General features: G+C 43.4%; 1 protein-coding gene across 1 annotated transcript; it reads right to left on the bottom strand.

Moving 5' to 3' along the window:
• Window positions 1–3,070: 3,070 nt before the first annotated feature.
• Window positions 3,071–26,040, bottom strand: LOC138741953 (gonadotropin-releasing hormone receptor-like). Its single transcript, XM_069896182.1, has 3 exons — window positions 25,323–26,040; window positions 10,136–10,343; window positions 3,071–3,707 (listed from the first exon to the last, which is right to left on the bottom strand). The coding sequence occupies exons 1-3, from the start codon at window positions 25,854–25,856 to the stop codon at window positions 3,466–3,468; spliced, it is 984 nt and encodes a 327-aa protein (XP_069752283.1). The 5' UTR covers window positions 25,857–26,040; the 3' UTR covers window positions 3,071–3,465.
• Window positions 26,041–26,890: the final 850 nt, after the last annotated feature.

The raw sequence follows: 26,890 nt of genomic DNA, 5'->3' as shown, positions 1-26,890 counted from the left end.
GACTATAAACCTGAAATGGCCATCCTGGAGAGCATGTACAATCCCCCAATGAATGTAGTCTACTCCCAGTATCTGCACAGCATCAGGGTCCAGCAGCCAGCTGAGACAGCAGATGCCTATCTTGGGGCCCTGCGTGAGCTATCCCACCCATGCCTGGCTGAGTCCAGGGTGACTGATCCGGGATGCCTGTGTGCAAGGGCTACGATCGAGGAATGCCTGACAGAAGCTGCTGGAGGAAAACATTGCCTCACTTAACAGGACAATGGAGGTAGTCCGCACCCTGGAGGCTGCAGCCCATCATGCAGAGGTCTTCGATGCCCAACTCCCTTCTGCCTGGCCGATGCCTACATGGAGGAGATGATCGCAGCTGCCAGCATAGCTCGCCCCTGTAAGTACTGCGGGTCCTGGTGTAGGTCAGACAGGTGGTCCAGCAAAGACTGTCCAGTGAGGAACTCGCATTGCTCCCGATGTAGATAGAAAGGCCACTTCACCAAGGTGTGCCTTTCCAGGCCCATCAGGAGTGCTGCAGCACTCCGCAACCAGCTGGAAGCCCTCCCAAATGCCGCCAAGTGTGAGGACTGGGTGACACCATTACTTGCCCCGCCACTTCCACTCTCACCGCCGACGTCATTTCCAGCCCAGTCACCCGCCTTGGGCACCACATTTTCCACGGGTCGATTTCCGCCCGCACTGAAGACGTCATGTCCACTCACATCGATCATTTAATATCTGGCCTTACTTCCGGACAGATCGCCCAACTGCACTGATGACATGTGCACCCACTGGATGCCACCATCTTGGGCCAACTGGCCCCCAACTGCCACAATGCATTTACCTTGGAAAAGGGACGATGTAGCCAACATGGGTGTGTACTCAATTGTGCATCCCATGTCCCAAAAGGAAGCCACCAGCTGCTACTCACCACAGCTATCAGCTACCATCCACCACATTAAAGAGGGGCATTCCCCATGGACTTGGGCGCTCGATGATCACTGTCGATGGAAAGGTAATAAAATGCATGTTCGATAGTAGTAGTACTGAGACCTTCGTGCACCCAAATGTGGCCTGAATGCTAAAATTTAAAATCTACCCCACAAACTTTTCCATTGCCTTCGCTGCCCAGGATTGCTCCATCACGGCACTCGGGTGCTGCTCAGCAGATCTGACAGTGGGTGGGGAAACATAGAGGGTTCAGGTTCCTGCTCATGCCCCAGCTTGTGCTCCAGTCATCATAGGGCTGGACTTCCAGTGCCTCCTCCAAAGCCTCACCCTGCAGATCTCCCCTCCATCCCTCTTCAACTACCTGATGCCAGATTGCAAGCCAAGCTGCCAAAAGCAAGCGCTATTGTGCAGCCGACAGGGCTTTCATCAAAGCAGAAGTGAGGCAGAGAGTATCATAGAGCCTAGAACCAACCCCTGGAAAGCCCAGGTCCTGGTAGTAAAAGGGGGCAACAAACCAAGGATGGTCATCGACTATAGTCAGACCATCAACCAGTACATCCAGCTGGATGCCTATCTTCTACCTAGAATAGCCGACATGGTCAACGAATGCATGCACCCTCTAATGGAACTGCCCCTCCCCCACCTGCTCAAGGCCCTCCGCAGGTGCCTGCTGCTCTTCTCCTATGACTCCCAATGGCCTTCTTCTCTGGGATTATCCATGGGTCAGAGCTCAGGCACTCTGCCATAGAAAAGGAGGCCCAGGTGATCGTGGCAGTGTTCTGCCACTGACAGACACCACCCTGCCCACACCACCATCTGCCCAGCTGACCTTCAGTCAATCCTGCCCTCACCGACTTTTGACAAGGAGCCAACCCTGCGACGGTCCCAACCCTGCGACGGTCCCAGAGGCTCAGATGGCCGCCAGACCGCCTGAATTTGTAAATATCATCCAGCACCATCCCATAAACCACCACCCCCCAGTACTTATTTTAAGGGGGTGAATGTGATGAATCAACCACGAGCCTACTGCAGGGGGGAAACCTTTGTACCTGCAGGAAGACTACCTAGGAAGCTGACTCCTTGGCTATCAGTCAACTGACCTAAATGTAAACATGAGCCAGCCCCTCCTGTGCCAGTCACCATCGGGACTGAAACTGGTGTATAGACTTTGAATGGATTAAAGCCTGTGGTACAGTCTTTTCTGAGTTTGTGTTTGCTGCTGCACCAGTGTTGTAAGATGGTTCATAATCTGAATGTTTGCACTGTGACACTGCCACAAAACACCAAATTTTGTGACTTGTTCATGACAATAAATTCTGATTCATATTTTATTCTCAGGTTATTAATGTGCAGAAGGGTTGATGGCCAGAGTTTTCACATAAAGTTCTGCAACACTGAAACAAGCACAGCATGGATCTGACAGTGCCAGTATTGAATTTCAACAATGAGATTTATAGATTTTCAGTTTTAGTTTTATATATGTTTTTAAAATATACACACACACACATACAGACATACAATATATATTTTTATACCACATATATATGTGGGTGGGAGGGGGTGGGTGAGAGGGGGTGGGTGAGAGGGGGTGGGTGAGAGGGGGTGGGTGAGAGGGGGTGGGTGAGAGGGGGTGGGTGAGAGGGGGTGGGTGAGAGGGGGTGGGTGAGAGGGGGTGGGTGAGAGGGGGTGGGTGAGAGGGGGTGGGTGAGAGGGGGTGGGTGAGAGGGGGTGGGTGAGAGGGGGTGGGTGAGAGGGGGTGGGTGAGAGGGGGTGGGTGAGAGGGGGTGGGTGAGAGGGGGTGGGTGAGAGGGGGTGGGTGAGAGGGGGTGGGTGAGAGGGGGTGGGTGAGAGGGGGTGGGTGAGAGGGGGTGGGTGAGAGGGGGTGGGTGAGAGGGGGTGGGTGAGAGGGGGTGGGTGAGAGGGGGTGGGTGAGAGGGGGTGGGTGAGAGGGGGTGGGTGAGAGGGGGTGGGTGAGAGGGGGTGGGTGAGAGGGGGTGGGTGAGAGGGGGTGGGTGAGAGGGGGTGGGTGAGAGGGGGTGGGTGAGAGGGGGTGGGTGAGAGGGGGTGGGTGAGAGGGGGTGGGTGAGAGGGGGTGGGTGAGAGGGGGTGGGTGAGAGGGGGTGGGTGAGAGGGGGTGGGTGAGAGGGGGTGGGTGAGAGGGGGTGGGTGAGAGGGGGTGGGTGAGAGGGGGTGGGTGAGAGGGGGTGGGTGTGATGTGAGTGTGGGTGGTGTGAGTTTGTGTGTGTGAGGAAGTGCATGTGTGTGTATTTGTGCAAGTGTGTGAGTGTGTGCATGCGTGTGACTGTGTGCATGTGGTTCTGGGTGATTATGTGTGTGTCTAAATTCCACATATATTGTGATCAGTATTCCATCGTTCATTAAACAGTTAGTGAGCGTGTTAAAAATAGCAGAGCATTTCTTGGGTTCTGTGACTGAGTTTCTGGGGATGGCGTCATTGCAGCAGAATATTTGCACCACTGACCACTATGTAATGAGCGGGCAAGCATGATATCTAAGAATAAACTAAGAAAAATATCCATAAATAAGTGGATCGAGGCATGGATTTAGCAGTCCAAAGAGAAATAAGAAGTGGTTGATTGACTCCGGTAACTTTGTGTGTAGGAGTGGGTCAAACCAGTACCAGATCCCCATCAGATAGTATGGAGCCCAGCAGATCATGAACGAAGTGACAAAAGCAATGGTCATTTTCATGGTTTTCACACGAGCTTTAGGGATGCCGCTCCTTGACCGGTGCAAGTCCATCTCTGTAAAATCAATGTGATAAGAAATTCAACAGCTCTTAAAGTAAGATGGGAAGCAGCAGAAAAAACCAAAATGATAGACATTTTCAGTAAAGCACAGGGTATTTACTCTGTTCCATGGAAAAACATCAAGCATTTGTGTATTCCACACATCTGGAAAATTAACTGCTTTCATTTTCAGTCCCATGAATTTGTCTTCCTGAAGTACCGAATATTTTGATATACAAGACGACCCTCAAAAACAAATCAAAAACTGGGGTCATCTTATAGGTCTTAAAATGACCTTAAATTCTACTCAAATATCACTTGATTGGTTCCATGACAACAAATTATTAAGCTACTAGTATATTAGAAAGAAATTTTTATTGTAAAAAAGCACATCTAAAATCCTATCATCATTTGAAGCAAAGAACTCGGCAAGCACATCCAAAGTCTCACTCTTTACACTATCATCAAATGAGTCCCAGTCTGAATCTGATGAGTCAGCTTCCGCTTCATCGTCAGTGTCCCACAATAAATCACCCTCCATACCATACATTGCACTCGGGATACCGCACATTTTGAAAGATTCTGTTAGTCTCTACTTTTACTTTATCCCATGCTTTGATAATAAAATCACACAGCACATCAAGTGGTGCAGCATGCATTGCCCCACCTTTTGTAAAGAATTTTTCAGCACTCATCATCCAATTATCCCATTCTTCACGCACTTGATCTTTAAATGGCTGACACAAGCAGACATCTAGTGGTTGCAATAGAGAAGTCAAACCAGCTGGTATATCAGCAATCACATTATCTAGTGCTAATCTATTTTTAGTATTATCAATTAAATGGCTGTGAAACATATCCAAGACCAAAAAAATCCGTTCTTTGTGTAAACCACCTGGCCGCCTGCTCCACACATTGCCTCTCCATAGTTCGACAACACTTAGATCCATCCATCCTTTTTCTTGAAAATGTACCAAAATACCTGGTGGGAATTTTATTTTAGATTTCATTTTGAGCTTGAAGACGACCGTGGGTTTTAACTTTGTACGATCGGCCATGCACAAAAACATCACTGTAAATCTCGTCCTTTCAGGGTTTGTATTTCTGGCTTTTTACACCTTTACATTCCACAGTTTCATTGCCTATCATGTCGAAATTCATGGGAGTTTCATCCATGTTCCTGATATTCGACAATGGAAATTGGTGAAAATTGATAACATTGTGATCAAGATCTTTTGGTAGCTTCTGAGCAATTTTTTTTGTATCTTGACATATTACCAGCTCTTTCCTGTTCATGTAACAGCTGCACCAGCCTACTGTACCTTTAAAATCTCTACTGTGTTCTGGGTTTGGCCTTGCCCACTTCAGTGCATACGCTTGGATTTTATTTCTTGTGAACATGTAGCAATCTTGCCTCTGTTCGAGTACCCATTCTGCAACGTGATTTCTCAGCTCTGGCCAACAAATGATTCCTCTTCTCATCGAACATTGCTTCTTTGGTATTTTTCTTTCTTTCTCCGCTCTCTTACCATCTTCTCAGTTACATCCAATGTCCTCGCAGCTGCTCAGTTGGTCGATTCCTTGGCCACTTCAATGACTTCTAACTTAAAACTTGCTTCATTCTTTCTTTGCTTTGTTGGAGGCTCCACGAGAACACTCACCTTCTGGCCACACCCAACAGCTCAGTCAACGTGACACCTGCTCAGTCAACACGTATTTTTGGAGGGGTCGTCTTATATACCTGATATGTGATAAAACCATGAAATACAGGCTGAAATTGGGGACTCATCTTATCTGAAGGTCATCTTATACACCAAAATATACGGTACATGGTTCTTTGCCAACACAAAATTAAAATGCCACATCATCTCTCCCCCCTGCATTCAGAATGGAGGACTGCACATCAACAAAGAATAAATTGCTGAGACGTTAGTACTTCAGTTCTTTACTTCTGGCTAGACCAATGCCAACATATCCTTCCTTAGATTTTGTGCCCAAAACTGTTCACAATATTCCAGGTTCACTCTGAATAATGTTCATCAAGCCTCAACTTTGCATTACATTCTATGCTTTATATTCTATCTCCCTTGAAATGAATGCTAGCATTCCATTTGCCTTCCTTACCACCAACTCCCAAGCCCCTCTGTATCTCTGATTTCTGAACTTATTGTCCATTTAGAAAATAGTCTACGTCATTATTCCTTCCACCATAGTGCATGATCGTACACCGCTCTGTACTATAGTCTATCTGCCATTTCTTTGCCCAATCTGCTAAACTGTCAAGGACCTGTACAGGCTTAGTGCTTCCTCAACACTACCTGCACCTCCTCTGATCTCTGTATCATCTGCACACTTGACCATAAAGCCATCAATTCCATCATCCAAATTATTGATGTGTAACTTGAAAAGAAGTAGCCCCCAAGCACCAAGCCCTGTGGAACACCACTAATCACTGACAACCAAGTAGAAAAACCCCCTTTCATCCCCACTCTCTGTTTCCTGCTGGTCAGCCAGTCTTTTATCCACGCTACTATCTTTCCCATAATGCCATGGGCTCTTATTTTGCTCAGCAGCTTCATGTGTGGCACCTTGTCAAAGGCCTTGCAAATATCCAGGTAAACCACATTCACTGACTCTCCTTTGTCTGTTCTTCCTGTTGTCTCCTAAAAGAATTCCCAGAGGTTTGTCAAGTAAGATTTCCCCTTCAGGAAACCAGTCTGACTTCTGCCTTTTTCACCATGTGCCCTGAAAAGCTCACCTTGAGAATAGATTCTACATCTTGCCAACCAATGACATCAGACTAACTGGCTGATAATTTCCTGATTTTTGTCCCCCTCACTTCTTAAAGAGTGGAGTGGCATTTGCAATATTCCATTCTTCTGGAACCACTCTGAAATAGTCATTCTTGAAAGATCACTCCCAAAATCCACCATCTCCTCAGCCACCTCTAAGAACAATGGGGTGTGGTCCATCTGGTCCAGGTGATTTATCCACCTTCAAACTTGAACTTCCCAGCATTTTCTTCTGAAAAGCAGTGTCTACACCAACTTTAATCCCTTGGCATTCTCATTTCTGGCATTTTGTTGGCACCTCCCAAGATTTTTTTTCACGGAGACAATCCAACCCCTCTGCCCACCTGCCCATCCTGTTGATACGCCACACATCCTTGGTTCAGTTGTGATTTTCTTTCAGCCATGACTCAGTGATGACCTCAATGTCAGACCTGCCAACTTCCAGCTGCACTCCAACATCATCTATTTTGTTCCTTTTACTGTGGGCATTTAAATACAAGACATTCCATGCTGTATTCAACACCCTTCTCAATTTTGCTGCCATCTCCCCCTGTCTTATTTAATGTTTTCTATTTTTTTTTTTAAATTTATACATACAGCACGGAAACAGGCCATTTTGGCCCATGAGCCCATGCCGCCCAATTACACCCAATTGACCTACAACCCCCAGTACATTTTGAAGGATGGGAGGAAACAGGAGCCCACACAGAAATGGGGAGAATATGCAAACTCCTTACAGACAGAGTTGGAGTCAAACACGGTCCTAGTTGTTGGCACTGTAACAGTGTGGCACGAAGCAGTACACTAGCCGTGCCACTCAAAATACTCTTCATCCACTAATCCTTGTTCCCCCATTACTATCTCCCCAGCATTATTTTCCAGTGGCCCAATGTCCACCCTCACTTCTCCTTTGCATTTATAGATCTGAAGAAAAGAAACTTTTCACATTGCTTTTTACATTACTAGCAAGCTTTTCTCTCCTTATTGCTTTTTGAATAGCCTTCAGTTGGCTTTTAGAAGCTTACCAATCCTCTGGCTACCAATTAGTTTTTGCCATCTTGCCATCTCTTTCATTTTTATGTTGTCTTTGACCTCCCTTACCCCATGCTCCATTAAGAAAACTTTTTCATCCTTGGGATGAGAGTGCCCTATGTCTTCTGAGTTAATCTCAGAAACTCCAGCCACTGTTGCTCTACCATTATCCCTGCCAGTGTCCACTTCCAATTAACTCTGGCTAGCTCATCTCTCACACCTCTGTAACCTACTTATTCCACTGATATAGTGAATGATTTATCTGCTTTAAATTCCCCCTCTCAAACTACAAGGTAAATTCTATCATATTGTGGTCACTGTCTTCCAAAGATTTCTTTACCTTAATCTACCTGATAAAATCTGGTTTGTTACACAACACTCAATCTAGAATTGGCTTTTCCCTGTTCATCTCAGTCACATTTGCTCTAAAAAGCCATCCCACAGGCATTTTATAAATTCCTTCTCTTAGGATCCAGCACCAACTTGGTTTTCCCATTAAACCTGCATATTGAAATCTCCATCATAAAGCCTTTCTCTATCTCCCTGTCATTTACACACCTCCTGGCTGCTGTGTGAAGGTCCTTGTACTACTCCCATCAAGGACTTTATACCGCTGCAGTTTCTTAACCTTAGACTCAGAGGGAATCTACATCTTCCACAGAACCATAGAATATAACACCACAGAAGTAGGCCCCTTTGACCCTTTCAGTCTGTACTAAACTGCTTTTTATTGCCTAATTTCACTGACCTGCAGCCAGCCCAGAGGCCTCCAAACCTCTCCCATCCATCTACCTGCCCAAATTCTTCTTCAATGTTAATATTGACCCTGCATTCACCACATCAGTTGGCGGCTCGTTCCACACTCCCACCACTCTCTGTGTGAAAAGGTTTCACTTTATGTTCCCTCTAAACTTGCCCTCTATTATCTTCACCCATGTCCTCTAATTAGTATGTCACCTACCCTCAGTGGGAAAAAAAAGCCTACCTATATTTCCTCTGTCTATCTCGCTCATAATTTTAAATACCTCTATCAAATTTCCCCTCATTCTTCTATAGTCCAGGGAATAAATTCCTAACCTGTATAACATTTCCCTGTAACTCAGTTCCTGAAGTCTGGGCCACAGCCTAGTAAATTTTCGCTCCACTCTTTTTATCTTATTGATATCTTTCCTGTAGTAATAGGAGCAAAACTGCACACAATACTCCAAAATTTGGCCTCACCAATGTCTTATACAACTTTAACATAACATCTCAACTCCTGTATTCAATTCTTTGATTTATGAAGGCCAATGTACCAAAAACTCTCTTTACAACCCCATCCACCTGTGATGCCACTATCATTTACAGTGTATGACCCTTCTTGGTTTGTTCTTCCAAAATGCAATACCTCACACTTGTCTGCATTTTTCAGCCCATTTGTCCAGCTGGTCCAGATCCCTCTTCAAGCTTTAAAAACCTTCTTCGCTGTCCACAACACCTCCAATCTTAGTGGCATCTGCAAATTTTCTAATCTAATTTACCACTTTATCACCCAAATCATTGATATAGATGGCAAAAAACAATGGTCCCAGCACCAATCCCTGAGGCACACTGCTAGTTACAGGTCTCCAGTCTGAGAAGCAATTATCCACCACTACTTTCTGGCTGCTCCTGTCCAGCCATTGCTGAATCCAGTTTACTACTTCACCATGAATACCAAGCATTTGATCCTTCCTGACTAACCTCCCATGGGAGATCTTGTCAAATGCCTTACTAAAGTCCATGAAGACAATATCTACAGCCTTTGCTTCATCAACTTTCCTGGTAAACCTCCTGTAAAACTCTCAAACAGGTCTGATTGACTAGGCAAAAAAATGGTTCAGCACAGACTAGAAGGGACGAAGGGGCCTGTATCTGTGCTATAATGTTCTATGGTCCTATTGTTAAAACATTGAGCTCCAAGGTGGCAATCTTTGGATTCCTCCTGGTGCCACATGACGGTGAGAGTGGAAACAAGAAGGGACATATGGTGCAGGGGATAGGGGTTCATATTATAAATAATCAGGATCTCCTCTGGGGCAGAGGTGAACTATACAAGGGAGACAGGCTGCACCTAATCCAGAGGGGACCAATATTCTATGAGACCATATGGTAACCCTTCACTTCCCATGGACACTGCATGACCAGCTGAGTTTCTCCAGCATCTTTGTGCACCACACTAGACCCTGGTGTCTGCAGATTTTCCTGTTTAACTCCACTTAACGTGTGTGTGTGTGTGTGTGTGTGTGTGTGTGTGTGTGTGTGTGTGTGTGTGTGTGTGTGTGTGTGTGTGTGTGTGTGTGTGTGTGTGTGTGTGTAAAACAATAATATACATTCCTCCTCCTCCTCCAATCCCCACTATCTTCCATTCCTGTCTCTTCATTGATAAAGAGGTTAAGGCGTCTTAGAAACCATTTCAGTCAGAATGCCTGATCAGATCATTCTTGACCAATTCTATTCCAACCTGCAGTAATTAACCTTTCTGATGAAGAAAGGTTTAATATGAAAGCTGTTTTGGCAATGAACAACATTGCATCTTTTGGAATCATCACACATGAGGCCCCATCCTATAATAGGTGATGAGAAAGTTTGCAAACATACGATTGCTGTGTGGTCTTAGATGGTGGGTCATTGCGACGATGATTCTGAAATTGCAAATCAGCATGATGCAGAGTGGGAAAACAAAAAGGGATCCAAAGGTGAAGAAGTTGTAGACAGTCTGGTCCCATTGGCCCTGAAAGCTTTCGAGAGTTGCACATTGTGAGAAGAGGCATGGTTCTGCAAAGTGAATCATCTTGAAGAGCCACAGCTGCAAAAAATTAAGAAATACAATAAAAATAATTTTTACGAAGCAGACAATTGCTTTTTCAATTTACATTTTGGGAATGTGTGGAAGTCATACCTGTGGTTCCCAAGTGGTAGTCTGTAAACCATTGGAGACTCTGTGCCAATTTGCACATGATATACATTACACCTTCTGTCTCTGGGTTCAATCAGGAACTGGTCTCACTATTCCCCCTCCATTGTCAGAGTGAGGCCTAATGCAAACTTGAGGAACAACACATAATATTTCTCAAGGACAGCCTTAAACCTAATGGCAGGATGACTGAGTTTTCTCATTTTAGCTAGCCCACGTCTCAGTCTGGCTCAACTGGTTCTATCTCTTCTTTACCTCATCCAGTTCTTATCTTCCCTTCTAAATGCCCCTTTTCCAGTGATCTCTCCCTCTACCTGCCTCTCCAACTCTTCCCACATTCTCTCCAAAACCACATCACTTCATGGCCATTCTCCAGCTTTTCCCCTTCTTTCCCTCCTTAATATCATCCCTTCCCAATTTAGACTCAATCAAGTGCCCAATCTTATCATTGTCCATTGCTCTCCATGGACCCTATATGACATGCTGAGTTTCTAACAACTCATCATTTGTATAGGCTTGTATTAGTGGAGGCTTTGGAATGATTTACAGTATGCTAGACTGGGGGAGCAGTTTACACACAGACAGCCACCCATCACTCAGAGGTAAGCAATGTTATGCCATTTAAATCTTATATTTGCTAAATATCTCAATGAACATTCCAGCACAGTATAGGCTCTACAGCCCACAATGTTGTAATAAACCTACTCCACAACTATTTAACCCTTCCCTACCTCACACCCATAATCCTGACTTCTCTCATCTTCCAAGGTTCTCTTGCCATCCCTGTCCTACTGTTACACTGGATTATGCCAGTCTTGAAAGCTGGTCCTTAAACAACTGCTATGGGTCTGTTGTAGCTGTGCCTTATAATAGGTGCTCCCAGTTTCTGGTCCCATCTCCAATCTAATCCTGTCATAATTTGCCCTCAACCAATTCAGTATTTTTCTCCAAGCCCAAAATCTATCTTTGATCATAGCTATCTTGGAAAAAGGAAGAGTGATCACTATTCCCAGAATGTTCCCAAATGAAATTCTAATCACCTGGCCAGGTGCATTTGCAACCCGTAGGGTGGCCAGGCTGCAGGTCGGTAGTGATGCCCAGCCTTCTGGTGCGTGATTGGGCCTCTCCAAAGGGTGGGTGGGGGGGTGGTGGGACCTCCCGGAACTGGTCGTTCCTGGTCAAACTATCTACATGCTCCATCTTGAAATTTTTCTGGATGCACTTGACAAATTTAGTTAAGGAATCCTAAATTTGGTTCTATATAATGAATCGGATTTGATTGGGAACCTATTTTGACGCAGGAAGGGAATGGGATGAGATCAGAATCTGATCAAATTCACTCTGCAGTTTGAGAGGGATTATCTAAATTCAGATATGTCTGTGCTACAGTTGAATGAAGGAAATGACAGAGACATGAGAGAGGACCCAGCAAAAAGCGGATGGGAAGGGGACCCAAGCAGGGAAGATGATGGACCAGCAAAAGTTTCTGAAAGTGATTTGGAAGGTGCAGGATGAGCAGCCAGATGTCGTTGTCCACATTGATTCCAATGATAAGATAGGAAAAGAGATGAGGTCCTGAAGAAGCAATATAGGTAGTTAGGAAGGGAGCTAAAAAGTAGGGCCTCAAGAGTGGTAATCTCGGGGTTGTTGCCTGCACCACACACCAATGAGGATAAGAACAGGAAGTTATGACAGATGAATGTGGTTGAAGCATTGGTGCAAGGGGCAATGGTTCAGATTTATGGGTCATTGGGATATCCTCTGGGGAAGGTGTGACCTGAACTGGAGAGGGACCAATATCCCTGCCGACAGGTTTGCTGAAGCTGTTGGGAAGAGTTTAAACTAGCTTGGTGGGGGAATGTAAACCAAAATGTTAGGTCACATAATTGACCAGTGGGTGAAATAGTAGATGTTCTGTGTGGTTGGAAAATAAATGTTGTAAGTTGGATGGGTTGAAATGCATATACTTTAATGCAAGGAATATTAGGAACAGAGCAGACGAACACAGTGTGTGTGCCAGTATGTGGAACTATGATGTGGTGGCCATTTCAGAGACTTGGTTATCTTAGGGGAAGGAACGGCTGCTGAACGTGCCGGACTTCAGGTGTTTCAAAAACGGTGAAATCCAGGTAAGATTAATTTAATTTAAAAATGGCTGAAAAATCAGAACTGATGGTTATTACAGTACTTCTTACAGTAAGAACTGGGATAAAAAAACAGAAAATTGTCCGAAAGATTGTTAAGCGCTATGTAGGAAAGGGGGTATTTGAAGAAGCTGCATTAGAACAGTTTCTAAAGGAGAAAACTTCAGAGGAAGTAAAGTTGGCTTTGAGAAAACTAGAGTTAGAGGAAAAAAGAGAGGCAGAAAGGAAAGCTGAACGGAAAGCAATAAGGCAGGCAGAAATGGAGGAGAGAGAGAAAGAACAGAAGCATAAGTTAGAACTAGCTAAATTAAAGCTGACCTTAATGCAAAGAGAGGGAGAAGCCCAAAACCCACGTGGAGGAGAGGTTTATGGTAAGTAGAGAAGTGAGGTTAGTTCCTCCATTTGAGGAAGCTGAAATAGACTAGTATTTTCAGCATTTTGAGAAAGTAGCTGTAAATTTAAAATGGCCACCAGACCAGTGGTCACACCTGCTACAAAGTATTCTTAAAGGGAAAGCCCAACAGGTGTATTCATGTCTCACTGTACAACAAGCAGCTGATTACGAATTTGTAAAGCAGGCTATACTCCGATCTTTTGAACTAGTCCCAAAGGCTTATAGACAAAAGTTCAGGAGTTTAAATAAAGCAGCAACCCAATCTTGCCTGGATTTTGCTTATAGGAAGGTAGTGTGTTTTGATCGGTGGTGTGCTGCAATGAAAGTAGAAAATAACTTTGATTTATTGAGGGAAATCATTCTGATTGAGGAAATTAAAAATTGTGTTCCTGACGATATTCAAGTGTACTTGGCAGAGAAAAATATAAAAACTTGGCAAGAATTGGCTAAATTCGCAGAGGAATATGCTTTAACCCACGAGTCTAAATGGACACCAGGGAAAACCTTTCAAACGAATACTGCTGATAATCAAAGTAGAGTAAAAAGAAAATCTATAAGAGAGGTTAAAGGAAGAGAGGAAGAGAAATGGGTGAAGGAAAAAGTTTGGAGTGTTATTTGCCACTATTGTAAGAAGCCAGGACACATAATAGCAAATTATCCTGTACTGAAAAGGAAGAAAGAGAAAGGGGTGGTACCAACTGCCTGTGTTCAGAGTGAGAAAGTTAGGGATATTTTTGAACCATTCATGACTGAAGGTTTCATTTTGGTTAAAGAAGAATCCAATCAAGTACCAGTTAAAATCCTGCGGGATACTGGAGCAGCCCAATCGCTTGTATTAAGCAATGTTTTGAATTTTGGTGAGGAGACCGATTCTGGAAATGTGAATTTAATTAAATACATTGGTAGTGAAGCAGAGCCTATACCTTTGCATAGAATAGTGATGAAATCAGACTTAGTTAATGACCCAGTTATGATAGGGATAAGATCAAGTCTGCCAGTGGATGGAGTTTCTCTTTTGTTAGAAAATGATTTAGCAGAGGGTAAAGTCATACCTGCGGTGAAACTCACAAGTAAGCCATTTGTTTATGAGTCTGAAAAGGATTTGGAAATCTACCCTGCGTGTGCCATTGCTAGAACCATGTTTAGAAAAAAGGTAGAGGTAGAGAAAATCTGTGATGATCCTGTAGTGGAGGCAAGCATTGAGGACAAACCTAAGGATCCAGCTTTGCTGTTGTCAAGAGAAGAATTAATAGCTAGACAAAAGCATGATCCTGATCTTGCTGGGATAAGAGATAAGATTCTGTCTGACCATGAAATTGAAACTGTGCCAGTAGGTTACTTTGTTCAAGATGGAATATTGATGAGAAAGTGGAGACCACAAGTGATACCTGCCAGTGAAAACTGGGCAGTAATAAGGCAAGTTGTAATTCCCAAAACTTATAGGAATAAAATATTAATGTTGGCTCATAGTACACCTTTAGGAGGTCATCTTGGAGTGTAGAAGACGGTAGAAAATAAAGAAACAGTTTTATTGGCCAAAATTAAGAAAGGATGTTGTGAACTTTTGTAGAACCTTTCAAACTTGTCAACTGGTGGGCAAGCCTGATCAAGGACCACCAGTGGTACCTTTACAACCCCTTCCTGCTTTCGGGGAGCCCTTCTCAAAAGTGATAGTGGATTTTGTTGGCGCATTGCCAAAAACCGAAGCAGGAAATGAATATTTGTTAACACTCATGTGCACAGCTTCAAGGTTTCCAGAGGCTATTCCCCTGAGAAGCATTAAAGCAAAGACAATTGTTAAGGCTATGCTAAAATTTTTCACATTGTTTGGCCTACCAAGGGAAATTCAATCAGACCAAAGGAGTAATTTTAAGTCTGGAATATTTCAAAAGGTGGTGTATGAATTGGGAGCCCATCAAATTGTGTCATCTGCCTATCATCTTGAAAGTCAAGGGGTCTTGGAAAGGTTCCGTTTAACTGTGAAAAATATGATGAGGGCTTATTGCGTGGAAAATAAAAAGGATTGAGATGAAAGAATCCATTTGTTATTGTTTGCTGTTAGAGAGGAAACTCAGGATTCTCTTGGCTATAGTCCATTTGAGTTGGTATTTGGTCATGAAGTCAGGGGTCCATTACTATTGTTGAAGGAACAGTGGATACATAATGATATACATTCAAATCTGTTGGATTATGTTTTCAAATTTAAAAACAAATTATATTAGGCTTGCGAGATGACAAGGAAAAATTTAAAAACTGCTCAAGGAAAAATGAAAATTTGGTATGATCAAAAAGCAAAAATTAGGAACATTAAACCTGGCGACAAAGTATTGGTTTTGTTTCCAATGCAGTCAAGCCCTTTGAGAGCTCAGTTTTCAGGACCATATAAGGTGAAATCAAAAATTAACCAGGTCACCTATGTCATTGAGATGACTGATCGTCGAAGAGAGTCATATGTCTGTCACGTGAACATGCTTAAACCTTACTTTGAGGAAATGACTGAGAAGGAGATGAGAATTCCAACCAAGGTGCTAGTTATAGAGGAAAGTAAGGAGGAGACAAGTTTCATGGAAGGTCATGGAGCACAGAAAGTGATAAGCACCAGGCTGGAAAATTCTATAGTTTTGCAAAACATAGACACCAAGTTAATACATTTGACTAAATCAGAAAGGGAAGAAATGAAGACATTACTTATGAAATTTAAGGATATATTCCCAGATGTTCCAAGAAGAACTACTGTGGCTTGTTATGATGTAGAGGTCAGTGATGCTAAGCTTATTAAGCAGCATCCTTACCGTGTTAATCAGAAAAAGAGCAGATTGTTGGATCAACAGATGGATTATATGCTCAAAAGTGACATCATCTGAAAATCAAGTTCAAATTGGAGTTCACCCTGTGTTCTGGTGCCTAAGCCAGATGGCTCAATTAGGTTTTGTACAGATTATCGAAAGGTAAACATGTTGTGGAAGAAAATCTGAATACAAAGGGTTAAAGGTTCACCTATAAGCTGTTTACAAGGACTTGCCAAGTCAGCATAGTTGCTTAAACAATGGTGGGAATCCATAGGGACATCTAGACCAGGGCTTGTAAAAGAGTAGCTTCAAATAAAGTTCTTTATTTCTTGAGAAAACATGTTTTTGAAACCTTCAGTTCCCATGACCCTGGGCATATGTTGTGTAAAATTATGATTTCCTTTTCCTTTTCTCTAGTAATTCATTCTGCTGTTTTCACAATTTGACTTGTTTACTTCACTGTATAAATTCAAGCTGTGTAACTGTGTAGTTCAGAGCTGAGCCCTGGCTGTTACAGGGACTGCTCTCTGAGATATCTCGCTCTTTTAAACTCTTCTGAACCGTTACCCTGGTGTTAGTAGTGAAATTCTTTATCTGGTGACAAAGACTGATGTGTTCCTTATTCCCAGAATAGATGATTGTATAGATAAGGTGGGGAAGGCTAAGTTTCTTATAAAGATTGATCTTTTAAAAGGATACTGGTGTGTTCCTTTGGCAGAGAAAGACAGGGAGATTTCTGCATTTGTTACACCTTTAGGATTGCATGAGTATAATGTTATGCCTTTCGGAATGAAAAATGCACCTGGCACATTTCAGAGAATGATTAATGCAGTAATTCAGGGTTTAGAGCACACAGGAGACTATATTAATGATTTAGTAATTAGTACGGATACATGGGAAGAACACATGCTTGAATTAGAGCAGTTATTTCAGAGACTAGTGGAAGAAGACCTCACAGTGAATTTGCACAAAAGTGAGTTTGGACGTGCCACAGTAATTTATCTGGGTTATGTGGTAGGACAGGGACAGGTGGCACCAGATGGAGCAAAAGTATTGGCTATCACTGTGTTCCCTATCCCCAGTAATAAGAAAGCTCTTTGGAGATTTCTAGGTATGATTGGCTACTATCGTAGATTTTGTAAAAACTTTGCAGAAATTGCATTCCCATTTACAAAACTACTTAGAAATAAAGAAAAATTTATCTGGTCAGATGCATGCCAGGAAGCGTTTCTGAAATTAAAGGCCATTTTATGCCATCAGCCTGTACTTGTGTCCCCTAATTTTGAAAAGCCATTCTCTTCAGACATGGACCCCAGTGATGAAGTGGTTGGTGCTGTACTGTTACAAATTAAGGATGGTGATGGAGTAGAACATCCTATTTTGTACTTCTCAAAAAAGTTTAATGACCATCAACAAACTTATTCAATCATTGAGAAGGAGTTATTAGCGCTTGTTTTAGCATTACAACATTTTGATGTGCATATTTGTACTGCTCAAAAACCATTAATAATATATACTGATCATAATCCATTAGGTTTTCTGTCTAAAATGAAAAATAAGAACAGACGGTTATTGAACTGGAGCTTAATGTTACAAGAGTATGATTTAATTATTACACACATAAATGGCCGGAAAATGTAATAGCAGATTGTTTGTCAAGATGTTAATCTGGGTAGATATGAATCTAATTACATATTTACTGTAAAAAATTGAGTATTTATTTTATTTATGTAATACTTCCATTAATTGTTAAAAAAATTGTACTTGAGGACCAATTTTTTTTAGCAGGGGAGGTGTTACAGAGTTCTGTGTCGTGTATTGGCCTATTAGTTGTGTAATTTTGTGTTGGAAAGTGACAGTTTGCCTTAGAGAGCCAAGATGAAGATGGACTACTGCGAGAGTGGGAGATGGACTGAGCATGTGCAGAAAATGATCTAAAAATTTCTGGACTTGGATAATAAACCACCACTGGGTGGTGCTGTGGAGTGGAAGAAGGCCCAGAGCATGAGTTATGGTCTTAAGGACAGTTTAGAATGTTTGGGTTTCAAAAAGGATGAACATTCTGAAGGCAGCCAGAAGGATCTGGACCAAGCCAGTTGTTCCTCTCTCTGCAAGCAACACAAGACAACTTTGAATGTTGTGCTCTCTCTCTCTCTCAAAGATCTTTTGGCTTCAGTTTACCAAACAAACTGAATTTTGTTTATGATCTTTGCTTCGGTTGAGATTGAAGTTTTGTGCGTCTTGTGTGTTTTGTTTTCCAAGTTTTTCTGTGGGCTGGTTGGAAATATAACTTAGACTTTAATTACATATATTATATTTAGGCTGGAGAATTTATTAGTTTTACACTGTTATATGAATTAGCATAATAACCAGTGGGCATTGTTATAAAAGGGGGTTTTTGAATTAAAGTTTGAAAGTGAATTTTTTGTTAACAAAGTAATTGTTCATTTATACCCTTGTGTGATATGCCTTCTTTGTGGTTGCTAGTTTGATCTTGTAACAACATTAAGAAAGAGGAAGTGCTGGAGCTTTTAAAAAGCAATAAGTTAGATAAGTCACCAGGACTATATGAGATTTACCCAAGCCTACTGTGGGAAGCGAAGGAGGAGATTGCTGAGCCACTGTCTCTGGAGACAGGAGAAGTTCCTGAGATCTGGAGGTTGCAAATATTGTTCCCTTGTTCAAGAAGGGGATTAGAAATAAGCCAAGAAATTATGGACCAATGAGCCTTATAATTCAGAGATCATGAAAGTGCTGGACAGGTTGGTAGTGCCATTAAGAAGGCAGATGGTGCATTAGCCTTCATTACCATGGATTCGATTTCAAGAGCCATGATGTAATGCTGCAAACATACAAGACCTTAGTTAGACCCTACTTGGAAAATTGTGTTAAATGCTGGTCACCTCACTGCAGGAATGATGTGGATGCTATGGAGAGGGTGCTGAGCAGATTTACAAAGATGTTACCTGGTTTGGAGAGGAGAGGTTGAGTGAACTTGGTGAATGAAGTAGGGTGTGGTGTGGATGAAGTATGGTGGGGTGTGAATGGAGTATGGTGTGGTGTGGATGAACTAGGGAGGGGTGTGGGTGAAGTAGGGTGAGGAGTGAGTATTGGGTGGGCCTGTGTTCCAGAAAAAGGTGAGGATGGTGAGGCTAGCAGGAGTGTGATGGACCTGTCAACCTGGGAACCACCATGAACACTGTTCTCCATGTTCCACCATCCCGCTGTCCTTCTGGTCAGGAACTCATGCCTATGTTGTCAAGAATACACTCAGCTGGACAAAGTCCTTGTGGTAATACCCCTGATAACCAGAGCAGACCAGAAATTTGGATGAACAAAAGCCTTCTTCTATGCTCCAACTCATTTCATTTCTCACCTGCTTCCTTGACAAACATCTTACATAAGACTACATAGTGTTCTATGCAGCTGACAGAATTGGTATCACTCCATCCCAAGTACTCATTGTAGCGCAATCAATGGCCACTCATAGACATGAAGTAAGGGCCAAATAGCAGACTTATCGACTGACTCACCCAGGCCTTGGTGATGGGAGCCAAGCTGGAAGCGTGCATATGTGGCATTCTTCAGTGCCCCATACTGCTGCCGGAGTAGGGCCATCGCCTCTTCATACCCCGTGCAATCGTGGATCAATTGATACATGCAATGGACTATCACTGCGAATAGTAGGTCATACTCATCGCTGTCTGCTTGATTTCATGGTACCTCCTGTAGGCCTTCAAGTAGTGTAGTCACATGTCAAATTTCACATCTTTTGGGTCAATATCCAGCTTCTCCAATTGAATTGCCTTGTCCATGGTGCTTAAAATTTATATCAATAAGTTGTAGCACCAACAATGGACCACTCACTGACATGAAGTAAAGAACATAGGAACATAGGAAGTAGGAACAGGAGTAGGCCAAAAATGGCCCATCGAGCCTGCTCCGCCATTCAATACGATCATGGCTGATCTAATTTATGACCTAACTCCACCTACCTGCCTTCTCCCCATATCCTCTAATTCCTCTATCATGTAAAAATTTATCTAACCGAATTTTAAATATGTTTAATGAGGCAGCCTCAACCACTTCCCTGGTTAGAGAATTCCAAACATTCACTATTCTCTGGGAAAAACTATTTTTCCTCATCTCTGTCCTAAATCTACTCTCTTGAATCTTGAGACTGTGTCCTCTCATTTTAGTTTCCCCAGCCAGCTCAAAAAAAACCTTCCTACATCTATCCTATCCATACCCTTCATAATCCTATATGTTTCTATAAGATCTTCTCTCATACTTCTGAACTCGAGCGAATACCATCCTAGATGATTTAATCTTTCATCATAAGTCAACCCCTTCATCCCAGGGATTAACCTAGTAAACCTCCTCTGGACTGTCTCCAAAGCCAGTATATCCTTCCTCAAATATGGAGACCAGAACTGGACACAGTACTCCAGGAGTGGTCTCACCAGTACCTTATACAGTTGCAATATTATCTCCCTACTCCTGAATTCAATTCCTCTAGTGATGAAGGCCAACATTCCATTTGCCTTCTTAATAACCTGCTGCACCTGCAACCTAACTTTTTGCGATTCATGCACAAGCACTCCCAAGTCCCTCTGCACAACAGCATGCTGTAGTTTTTCACCCTTTAAATAATATTCAGCTCTTATTTTTCTTGCCAAAGTGGATAACCTCATTGTACTCCATCTGCCAGACCTTTGCCCACTCATCCAGCTTAACTATATCCCTCTGCAGACTCTCCACATCCTCATTACAATTTGCTTTCCATTCAATTTGGTGTCATCTGCAAACTTGGCTACACCACATTTTGTCCCCTCCTCCAAGTCATCAATGTAAATGATGAACAGTTGTGGGCCTAACACTGACCCCTGCGGCACCCCACTTACCACTCTCTGCCAACCTGAAAAACTCCCATTTATCCCGACTCTCTGCCTACTGTCAGACAACCAATTTTCAATCCAGGCCAATATACTTCCCTGGACTCCACTTTCCTGTAACTTACTGATAAGTCTCTTGTGCGGCACCTTATCAAATGCTTTCTGGAAATCCAAATATACAACATCAACCTGTTCCCTCTATCCATCACACCAATTATATCCTCAAAGAATCCTAACAAGTTTGTCAAACAAGATCTTCCCTTTCTAAAACCATGCTGCGTCTGTCTGATTGAACCCTTCCATCCCAAAGTTTGACTATTTCATCTTTAATGACGGCTTCTAGCATTTTTCCAACTATAGACGTCAAGCTAATTGGCCGATAATTTCCAGTCTTCTGCCTACATCCCTTCTTAAAAAGTGGTGTGACATTTGCTGTCTTCCAGTCTGCCGGGACCTGCCCAGAATCCAAGGAATTTTGGTATATGACCATCAATGCATCAACTATAACTTCTGCCATTTCCTTCAGAACCCTTGGATGCATATCATCAGGACCAGGTGATTTGTCTGGCTTTAGTCCCATTAGTTTCTCCATCACTACTTCCATTGTAACAACTATTTTATCAAGGCCCTCCCCAACATTCGCATCCTTAACTCCACACTTGGGCATGCTGCACATGTCTTCCACCATGAAGACTGACACAAAATATTTGTTTAATGCCTCGGCCATTTCCTCATTTTTTGCTACCAGTTTTCCTTTCTCATCCTCCAAGGGTCCTATGTTAACTCTGGCCACCCTCTTCTGTTTTATATATTTATAAATTTTTTTGCTTTCTGTTTTTATATTTTGTGCCAATTTACTTTCATAATTCTTTTTCCCATTTCTTATTACCCGCTTTGTAGCCCCTTGTTGTCTCTTAAAGTTTTTCCAATCTTCCAGTTTCCCACTGCTCTTTACAGCTTTGTACACCTGTGCCTTCAATTTTATACTCTCCTTTATTTCCATTGTTAACCACGGTTGATTTTTCCCTCCCTTGATGCCCTTTTTCCTGACCGGAATATATTTTTGTTGAGCATTACAAAATATTTCTTTGAAAATCTTCCACTGTTCCTCAACTGTTTTATCAATTAGCCTGTGCTCCCAATCCACTCTGCCCAATTCCTCCCTCATCCTATGGTAGTCACCCCTGTTCAAGGATAATATATTGGTTTTAGATCTAACTATTTCCCCTTCCATCTGAATGAGAAATTCAATCATACTATGATCGCTATTTCCCAGATGGTATCTGACTATTACATCATTTACTCTATCTATCTCATTGCACAACACTAGATCCAGGTGAGCATTTTCTCTTGTGGGTTCCTTAACATGTTGCTCAAGAAAGCTATCGCGGATGCATTCTATGAAGTTCTCTTCCAGACTCCCATGACCAACTTGATTTTCCCAATCTATGTGGAAGTTCAAGTCCCCCATGACTATTGCCGTATCATTATTACATGCCTCACTTATCTCTCTATTTATATCCTGTGCCACTAAACTATTGTTATTTGGTGGGCGATAGATAACACGCACCAATAATTTTTTCCTTTTGTTATTCTTTATCTCTATCCAAATGGACTCAACATTATCCTCTTTAGATCTTATATCATTCCTCACTACTGCCTGGAGCTCATCTTTGATTAAGAGTGCAACTCCACCTCCCTTACCATCCTTTCTATCTCTTTGCACCTCCTGATACCCTTGAAAGTTTAATTCCCATTTAGGGTCACCTTGTAGCCATGTTTCCATGATGGCTACCAAATCATAGGCATGGGTACCAATTTGCACCTCAAGTTCACTAACCTTATTTCTAATACTGCGGGCATTCAGATAAAGTGCCCTTATACTCTTTGTCCTTTTAATATCTAGTGACTTCTGTAACCTTTTTTGATTTTTCTGCCCACTATTTTTCTTTGTAATTTTCTTAACACTATCATTGAACCGAAAACTCACTGCACCATCTGATTTTTTACTTTCTCCTCCCAATATTACTTTTCCTATTTTACTTTTCCTGGCCATTACTTCATCTTCCCTACCCTTTTCCCAAATTAGTTTAAACCTTGCCCTACTGCTGTACCAAACATTCTTGCCAAAATGTTGACACCTTTTGGTTTTAGGTGCAACCCATCCCTCTTGTAAAGATCATGCCTTCCCCAAAAGAGATCCCAATGATCCAAGAAGCCAAATCCTTGCCTTGTAAACCAGCACCTCAGCCACACATTCATTTTCCTTATCCTTACATTCTTTTCATCACTTGCAATTGGAACAGGTAATAATCCCGAGATCACCACCCTAACATTCCTGTCTTTCAGTTTCTGTCCCAGCTCACTGTAATCCCTTTTCATTACCTCCTCCCTTTTCTTGTCAATGTCGTTTGTACCCACATGTACCAAGACATCAGGCTGCTCTCCCTCTCCTCTCAGAATATTTTGGACCCGATTTGTGATATCTCGTACCCTTGTACCAGGGAGGCAGCACACCATGTGGGTATACTTACCTGGCTCACAGAACCTCCTGTCTATACCCCTGACAATGGAGTCCCCAATAACTACTGCATTTCTCCTTTTCCTTTTCTTTTGCACCACTCTGCCAGGCTCATTGCCATTGACCTGGTGCCCGTGGCCATCTTCTGTCTGGTCATCTCCCTCAACAGAATCCAACACAACATAACTGTTGCTGAGTGGGATAGTCACTGGTGTGCTCTCCGTTTTTCTCGCTTTTTTCTTTCCCCCCATGACGGTTTCCCACTTACTTGACACAGGTTCTGGAGTATTTATCGCCCTGAAAGTTGAGTCGATTAACTCCTCACTCTCTCTTACAAGCCACAGATCATCAATCTGCAACTCCATATCCCTAATTCACTCCTTTAGTAACTGCATCTCGGTACACCTGGTGCAGATGTGGCCATTTGTGAGGGTGGAGCTCACCCATTGTTCACACATCTGACACCCAGTAACCCAGTACAGAGCACTAACCCTATTGGCATGACTCTGAATACGAAGGGAAATAACTCAGCTTACCTTTTCTCCTTGCCTGCTTTCACCGAAGCCTGATAAGCCAAAGCCAGGAAGTCTCACTCCTTCACTGCTCCACTCACTCACTGAGCCACTCCTTGCTGGCCGCTCCCTCCCCTTTCACTCCTTTTATTGGCCCATTGACCCTGTCACTTTCAGCAAGCTCCTCCTCCTCTGATTCACAGCCCGACTCTCTCCAAGCTCCTCGTCCGACTCCCAGCCGAACCAAGTAGGCCCAAGCCCCGGTAAGCCCCCGACTTTAATAGCTTACCTTCTCCTCACTTTCAGCAAGCTCCTCCTCCTCTGACTCACTTTCAACAAGCTCCTCCTCCTCTGACTCACTTTCAGCAAGCTCCTCCTCCTCTGACTCACTTTCAGTAAGCTCCTCCTCCTTTGACTCACTTTCAGCAAGCTCCTCCTCCTCTGACTCACTTTCAGTAAGCTCCTCCTCCTTTGACTCACTTTCAGCAAGCTCCTCCTCCTCTGACTCACTTTCAGCAAGCTCCGCCTCCTCTGACTCACTTTCAGCAAGCTCCTCCTCCTCTGATTCACAGCCCGATCTCTCCAAGCTCCTCCTCCGACTCCCAGCCGAACCAAGTAAGGGCCAAAGCCTTTATTGATCTAAAGATCCAAGCATGCCTCAGCTGGCTCAAGACCAAGGGTAGGTATAAGGGAGGAGACTAGTGCTCTCGGTCTTTATTAGGGGTCTTAGGGGAGAGGGAGAGGCTATAGGGGGAGGGGCTACCACTTCAGCAGGCAGGCCAGCCTGCCCAGCTCAGTGGGGAACATTCTATCAGTGGTGAGTCAAACAATGCCACAGCTGCTTCTCCAAATGACTCAGTGTCCAAGCCCACAAATCTAATCTGAGATCACACTCCATCCTGAGGTTGAAGTACACCACCTGCCATTGGGACTGCATCTTGCCCCTTCCCCACAGTCCCCTCCACAAGAGGGACCGCTGTGCTTCCCAAAGAGGGGAATCAGTGGTGGGGGGGAGATTCTCTCAAGGGCAATTTAAATCTGCAATGCATGCTGGCCTTGCCCAACAATCCCAACAGTCATAAAGAAAGCCTTGTGGTCACTTAGTGTGCAGAACATTGCAACAAAAATGTAAAGTTTTCTCCTCAGCAGCAGAGTTTACCAAGTGCAGCACACAGATTTGCTGGAGAAAAGCTGCAGGTCACTCAGCAGCCATAGGAGGCAAAGAGTCACCAACATTCTGGGCCAGCCAGGACTCTTCATCAGTTTCGAGAGAGAATGCCCAAAGCCCAAAATGTGGGTTCCCCTTTACCTCCTCCGGATGCCGAGTGACCTGCTGAGTTTCTCCAGCACCTCAGTGAAATGCACTCAATCCCAGTAACTGCAAACCTTCTTGTTTAAGTGCTGAGCTCCCTTTTCAACCACCCTGTGCAACAATGAGCTTAAAAAGCAGACATACCGATGTAAAAACACAAATATTGCTGGAGGGATTCAACAGGTCATGCCGCATCCATAAGAGGTGCTGAGTTCCTCCGGCATTTTTGTGCTTTAACAGCAATTGACAGCATCTGCAAACGTTTGTGCTTCTCTACAGACAGACGAATGGCTGGAGCGTTTACCTGAGGCAGAGCCAGGAGCAGACTGAAGAGCCAGACAGCACCGATTATGTACTTGGTGGTGCGCAGACCTACTGTTCTGCTCTTTAATGGTTTGGTGATGACCAGGTAACGGTCCAGGCTGATTGACACCACCATGAAGGCTGGGCAGTACATGGAGAAGAGCTTGAGAAAGTTCTGGGATTTGCAGAGGACCTCACCCCCGAACCACTGCACAGTGATGTTCCAGGCACCGTCCATGGGCATAACGATCAATGTTTCCACCAAGTTGGCGGCAGTCAGGCTGTTGAGCAGCATCGTGAGGCGGGATGCCTTCTTCTTGCTCTGCATCACCAGGAACATCACGTTGGTGACAATTGAGAGGAGGAGAAGAAAGAAGGTGATGGTCACTCTGATGACTCCTGGGGTGGTAAGAGTTGGCAACTGCATGGAGCAGTTGGAACGCGAAGTGTTCAGGGTCTCCTGGAGGCTGTGGATGGAGCTCTCCCTCAACTCCGCACAGTCCAGCGAGTGGTTCGGCTCCAATCTTACAGCCATGCTCCTGGATGCATGTTCACCTGAGCAGAGTTTCTTCAGCACCTCTGTGAAATGCACTCAATCCCAGTAACTGCAGCAGGAGGATTTGCTGTGTCTTGATGAGCGTGCAATCGTCTTCTACTATGCTCAAATTGATACAGATGTGGAGATGTGAAACAGGACCCATCAACCGCGGAGATGGAGTTTACCTGTAATTGAATGAAACACACAGTCACATTCACTGGTACTTTGAATTTAGCCCTTGAAATTGCTGTTTGTTTTTGTTTCAACCTCTTATCCTCAATCCTGGTTACAATGATACAGCCTTTCTGCAAAAAAATGTCATGCTGATTTGATTATTTTTCTAAACAATTTGTAACATCAACCTTGCAAGAGGTGAAAACAGGATCTATGTGGATCCATGGCAGATTGGAAAATGGAGAGAATAGAACCAAGGTCTAATTGATAAGAACATTGTCAGAGATCGGGTCTCTACTCACTGGCAACCAGAATTTTTCAGGAAGTGACAGTGATTTCAAATCTTCACATTTCATGTGTGTGATGTTTTTACATCAAACAGTCTGTAAGATATAGGAGCAGAAGTATGCCATTTGGCCCATCAAGTCTGTTCTGCTGTTCTATCATGAGTTGATATATTCTCCCACTCAGTTCCATTCCTCTGCCTTCTACCTATAACCTATGAATCCCTGACTATTCAGATACCAATCAATCCCTACCTTAAATACACCCATTGACATGGCATCCAGAGCCACCCTTGACAGCAAATTCCAGAGGTTCACCACTATCTGGCTAAAGAAATTAATCTGCACCCCCGTTTTAAATGATGAAGTTGTGTCCTCTTGTTCTTGACTCCTCTACCAAGGGAAACAAGCTTGCCACTTTGTCTTTTGTCAATACATCTGTGAATGCCTTTCAAAGTCACCAGCGCACTCCTTGGGAAGTAGCCAACTCGTCTGCGAAAGCCCAGAAAGTAGCAATCTCACACATCTAACAAACAACAAAGGTGCACTTTACAAATTTGTTGGTAACATTAG

The sequence above is a fragment of the Narcine bancroftii genome, chromosome 1 (genome assembly GCF_036971445.1).
Source record: "Narcine bancroftii isolate sNarBan1 chromosome 1, sNarBan1.hap1, whole genome shotgun sequence".
NCBI lineage: Eukaryota > Metazoa > Chordata > Chondrichthyes > Torpediniformes > Narcinidae > Narcine > Narcine bancroftii.
This window is presented reverse-complemented; position numbering and strand designations above follow the sequence as displayed.

Coding starts and splice junctions, on each gene's coding strand:
- LOC138741953 (XM_069896182.1), bottom strand. CDS start 25,856: ATGGCTGTAAGATTGGAGCCGAACCACTCGCTGGACTGTGCGGAGTTG. Junction 10,344..25,322: donor TGCTCCTGGCTCTGCCTCAG/GTAAACGCTCCA, acceptor AATTTTTTGCAG/CTGTGGCTCTTCAAGATGAT. Junction 3,708..10,135: donor TCTAAGACCACACAGCAATC/GTATGTTTGCAA, acceptor TTGATTTTACAG/AGATGGACTTGCACCGGTCA.